We start from the raw sequence: 6,019 nt of genomic DNA, 5'->3' as shown, positions 1-6,019 counted from the left end.
GAGTTCCTTCCCCGTCGCCCTTCCTCGCGCACTTTACGTCCGTCTTCCTTCCCGTTCGCTTGCGAGGGATTTTTTGATTCGGTGTATATATAGTAAATACTAAACACGTGGAGATATAAACCGTTAGACTATCAATTTATTGTCAAAACACTAGTTTAGAACAAAGACGCGAATAAACAATTTCCCCAAATGTCATTTACTACCGTGGCCCCTCCCTCTCTCCCCCCAAGACGCCGATTGGCCGATGGCACGCGCCTCCGATTGGCTGGCACCGGCGTCGCCCCGCCCCCGACTCGGCCGAGAGGGCCATAGCCGCGGGAGCACTTTAACCTGACGACTTATCTTAGCTTCATTATTTGATACAGCGTTTCTGGTAACACACACGCCTCAAAATCAACTTGGCTTCTGGTGCATAGACGTCGATACGGTAATACCTCTTAAAACTCCGCATCAAGGTGGATTAACGCAGACTTTCAGATTTGCGGTCGACCATTTGTCGACAGTTTTGGGTGAACCTCTCGCGCGGAAACACAAGTTTCATGCCTTCGTCGGATCCACCTACGCCGCCTCCGCCTTCTTCTTCTTCTTCTTCTGCTGCTGCTGCTGCTGCTGCTTCTCGTTGTTCTCCTCCTCGGTTTCGCTCGTTTTGAATACCGCTGCTGCTGCTGCTGCTGCTCTGCTGCTGTTGCCGCTGCTGCTACAGCTGCTACCGCATGAGCTGCTTTTTCTGGCCCCCGCCGGAGGAAGAGCCCGCATCACTGCCTGCACTTTGCGTGGATCGGTGAAGCCACTTGCGAAAGGTGTCGAAGTGTGTTCGTGGTGAAACAGCACGTTCAGTTACTGATGCAAATATTTGAATAATAATAAAAAAAGAGGTTATTTTCATTCATAATAAAATAGAAGGCTGATTTGCCCGCATCGTCTTTGAATAAAAAGGGAAGTTTTTTGGTATATTATTTAAAGATTTGCATAAGAAGGTTACCAGAACTGTTATTGGCCATTATATTAAAAAGATCGAGTCGTAAGAATTCATGACCAAATTGTAGTTACCGAACCGACGTGATTTTGACAATATACCCACCGAGACGTACGCCCACACGCCCAAACAAAGAAGATGGATACCCTGACGGGGGGGTTAAGTGACAGTCTGTATGACCTGGTGCCCGGGGGTCATCACACGACAGCACACGCGGCCCATAACGCCCACGCTGATACCACCCACGCCCACAGTCACGCCCGCGATGGGGATGGACCTGGCTCACTCACAGGAACGGGAGGAAGCACCCACGCCCACACGCAACACAGTACAGCCTCTTCTGCCGCCCGTCTTACCGTCCTCTCTGCTACGCGCCCCCATGACCCGCCTCCAAGAGGTAAGGATGCTTCTCGGCGCTTCAGTCTCCTTCAGGATTTCTGAAGTTTGCTTTACTAGATGCTATATACTAGAGCTACTCTCTGCGTTATGTAAGACACCGACAAACTTGTTTTATTCACAAAATGGAGTAGCAAATCATGAAATTGGTATGTGATTTTTTTATGAATACTGTAAGAAGTTTGCTGTAATTTGATCTATATGGAATGTTAATTAACCGTCGATCATATGAAAATATTGCTAAGTGCATTCTACGATAAACTGCCAATAAAAATAGTTTATACTTGCGAGTGCGCTATTTTATTCTTTAAAAAAAATTGTCGAAGTGATTTTATTTATGGGAGCGTATGTGAAATCTTGCAAGTGAATTTAGATTTTCACGTGAAATTGCCATGATGGAAACAAACACATTTCCAAGCTTAATATTCATATCTTGTATTTCTAATAAAGTAAAGGTATGCCTGTAAGTTAAATGTGCCTGTACCTATTGAGTATGAATGTATGGGAATAATTTGCCATGTGTACTATAAACCAAGGTATTCAGAATATAGGCTGTATGTATGTTGAAAAAACGACCGCTGTATCCCACTGATATAATTATGGAAATTGCGGAATTGAATATTTTGAAAAATGCGTTAATTCAAAATAATGCGACGGCGATTAAATAAGTCTGGCTTGTGTTTTTTTTTCATTCTTGAACCTGTCTTGAGTTGTTTTCGATAATAATATATATCAACAATCATTATTATGCAAACAATTTTGCTCAACTTTGATTGCTTTTGTAACATAAGCGCTCATTCTAAAATCGATACGCATAAAACATTGGTGTAGTATATTAAGCTTCTTCTCGATGTGAAACAAACACTTATATACACATGCTTCCATTACACATGTACACCCACTTATACACAAAATGTCTGTTAAGTATAATGCGTATTACCTCTCGACACTTGTCAATCATGTGTTCAAGTATTCAGTTATATTTTTTAATGGCATCTTGCGTATACATGGAGATGAAATACCATATTATTATTATTATTATTATTATTATTATTATTATTATTATTATTATTATTATTGATTATTATTATTATTATTAATTAAGTAGTCTTTGTTAAATATACACATCCGGGAACATTAATGATGGTGATACGAAAATGCCGTATTTAGACGTTCGGAAATTAAAGTGATATTTCTTTTACACCAAAATGGAGAGAGAAGAATTTGGAGACGGAACCAGTCCGCCGACATTCCAAATCTGTGACCGCCACTAGTGGGCGTTGACGGGCGCGCCGCTTACTCAAATTTGCTTATTTAGATATTTGTAAAAGGCAGTTACTCATCGCTCGGTTAAGTTGTGGTGTTATATAGGTAGTCAGGATGACAGTACTGCAAATAGATTTATATTTTGAATGAGAAAAACCTATTACGTTCAAAATGTGGTTCCGACGCCGATAGCGCTTCTGACGCACTGCGGTACAAAACGTTATTTTGACGTTTCATTGTCTTATAGATTTCAGTTTATTTTGTTTGTGTTGCTTATTTTCTTATAATCCATAATACGTTCATAAGGAAATTTTTCTATAAAAAAAAACTAGAAATCAGATCAAAGATCGCCTTAGGTTTTTTTATACACTTTCTTTGTGCAGTTTTCATCCAAGTTGGTCAGGACAGTTACTTAAAAATATTGCGTCATTTGCACACCGCTGTCTTTTCTTCGGTCATAAAAACTCAAAGAAGGACGACCAGAATGATTTTGTTGTTATCGACGTCACAAATCGATTCCTTTGAAAGTAGCCTGTCGCCGAGACACTGAAATATCATGTTTGTAAGGCGAGTTACGAATCCATTGTTTGTGAACATTTCCTCCTCCTTTATCTTTTCGAATATATATGTATATATATATATATATATATATATATATATATATATATATATACACATATATATATATATATATATATATATATATATATATATCACAAAATCCACGTAAGAAAGTGAGTGAAAACCGGGACTTTGAACAAGTACTTTCGTAGTTTATTCTACATTTTTATTTTCACGTTCACACATTCAGTGTGAACTTGAAATTGTAGAATATACTATGAAAGTCCCGGTTTTCACTCACCTTCTTACGTGGATTTTTTGGATATTCTCAAGTGCGCGCTCCTTCGTGCTGCGTTGGATGTATATTTATATATATATATATATATATATATATATATATATATATATATATATATATATAATAATTTCCTGATCGTTTCATAACTAACAGTCCGTTACATATTTCGGTCCCTTTTTAGTGACTATATAGATATGAAGGATCAAATTATAACTTTCAAATCTCTCTCTCTCTCTCTCTCTCTCTCTCTCTCTCTCTCTAACGGCCACCAGAAGTTGTAAACAGCATCAGTGTGGAAAAGTTTAAAAGAAAGCTAGACAAAATCATTAGGACACTGTGAATGAACAGTGAAACTTGCACCTAGAGATAAGTGATCACACGATGTCTCCTCGGATGGACTAACAAGTCTTTGAGACATCCTAATCCTTATAACTCTCTTTCTCTATCTCCTCCGAACGCCGTTTCATTGGTATTCATATTTTCCGGTGGGTTGGGTGTCGGTAGCCGGGTGTTCCGCTCCATGAATGGATAATGTCTCTTCTTGTAATGTGGCGGAAAATCTCTTACCCTCAGACGCTGGAGGTGAGAAGGGTCGGGGGAGAGAGAGAGAGAGAGAGAACAAGGGACAGGGGAGGGTGCGAAGAGAGAAAAAGAAATTCTAATCGTAAAATCGAATAAATGGCGCCCTCTCTCTCTCTCTCTCTCTCTCTCTCTCTCTCTCTCTCTCTCTCTCTCTCTCTCAGAGTTTAAAAGAAAGCTAGACAAAATCATAAGGACATACTGTGAATGAACAGTAAAACCTGCTCCTTTAGATAAATGAGCACACGATGTCCCCTTCTCGGATGGACTAACAAGTTTTAGAGACATCCTAATCCTTGTAGCGCTCTCACTTACCTAAAACATTTCAGGATAATGATAATAAAAAGCTTTGTTTTAGCTCAAGGCCGTATATGAACACAGTATGTATTTGCTAGAAAATACAATAGAGACAAATATATGATCGAAATTTGATAATGATTGTAACAAAAGCAACATAAATAATAAGTGTAATATTAAAAAGTCCCCATCGCTCATTTTCTAGTCAAATAAATGATTAAGTTAAGGTAACAAGTTGATGACAGTAGTTATAACAAAAACAACTCTAATAATAATAATAATAATAATAAATAATAATAATAATAATAATAATAATAATAATAATAATAATAATGGTAATGAGAATATAAAGTCCGCAGTCGTATATATGTATACTACAGGAAGCTTTCGCCAACTTAATCAGTTGGCTCCTTCAGCATGAAAGTCTGAATGGCTAAATGGCTGAATACCTGAATGCCCGAATGGCTGAATGGCTGAAGAGGCCAACTGATCGAGTTGGCGAAAGCTTCTTATACATAGCAATATACATACATGCTACTACGGACTTGGTTTTTCAATTCAAGATCATGAGAGAGGGATGATGTCAAATTAATAATATAATTAATAATAATAGAATGGAGAAATAAATACACAGTTATCTATATGTATACATATATTTAAAGATAAATATGTACAGATATCTTTCGGGAATCTGTTCGGTTGAAAAGGGGAACCGAACAGATTCCCGAAAGCTATGGATTTGTTTCTCCATTTTAAGACTCCTGCTACTAGGAGTATTTTTATATAATAATAATAATAATAAATCCCTATCAGATCTTCCCCCTCAAGCGAGACGTCAAAATTTATTTTTTTATAATAATGATAAAAATAATAATAATAATATCAATAATGATAATTAATAATTAATAATAATAATAATAATAATAATAATAATTATATTATTTTATTATTATTATAAATCCCTATCAGATCTTTTCCCCTCAAACGAAACGTCTAAAATCTAATTTTTAATAATAATAATAAATAATACTAAATCCCTATCAGATCTTTCCCCCTCAAGCGAAACGTCTAAAATCTAATTTTTAATAATAATAATAAATAATACTAAATCCCTATCAGATCTTTCCCCCTCAAGCGAAACGTCTAAAATCTAAACCGGGATCTGACGCTTCCTCGCAAAGATCACCTTTCCTCCTCGACGGGGTAAAGTGGCGTGCGTTTCCCCCCTTCGGCGTCATCCACCGCTTGAAGGGGAGGAGGCCATCATCACTATCATCTTCCCCGCTGTTTCCCCGCTCGGCAACAAGAGTCTAAACCCAGCCAAAAGTCTTCCTCGGCAGACCGGATAGCGTTTCCTGATTCCGTGCTGTTCTTTTGCTTTTAGAAATCTTAAAAAAAAAAAAAAATTGTAAGGTTTCATTTTTACCCATAGTTGCGTTTGGTCGGTAATCTGTGCAATTGAGAATATTTCCAAGTGATTGAAGTTAATAATAATAATAATAATAGCATCGGTCAATAAAATGGTCTAGAAAGCCGCAATGATGTCAGTGAAAACATATATTAAAAATATGCATAATTACGAAGAGATTGTGGGTCTCTTCGCCAATAATAATAATAATAATAATTAATAATAATAATAATAATAA

At 37.2% G+C, this 6,019-nt stretch overlaps 1 protein-coding gene across 1 annotated transcript in view; it reads left to right on the top strand.

Annotated features, from left to right (window-relative positions):
* Positions 1-343: 343 nt before the first annotated feature.
* The window catches only part of LOC135216334 (pituitary homeobox 2-like), a 66,865-nt gene continuing 61,189 nt past the window's right edge, over positions 344-6,019 (top strand). Inside the window, exon 1 of the mRNA XM_064251535.1 lies at positions 344-1,373. Within this exon, the coding sequence (XP_064107605.1) occupies positions 1,115-1,373 (259 nt within the window). The 5' untranslated portion in view covers positions 344-1,114. The remainder of the gene's footprint in view (positions 1,374-6,019) is intronic.

This window comes from Macrobrachium nipponense, chromosome 6 (assembly GCF_015104395.2).
Source record: "Macrobrachium nipponense isolate FS-2020 chromosome 6, ASM1510439v2, whole genome shotgun sequence".
NCBI classification, from domain to species: Eukaryota; Metazoa; Arthropoda; class Malacostraca; order Decapoda; family Palaemonidae; genus Macrobrachium; species Macrobrachium nipponense.
Note: the sequence above shows the minus strand (reverse complement) of the source record. Positions and strands in the feature narration are given on the sequence as shown.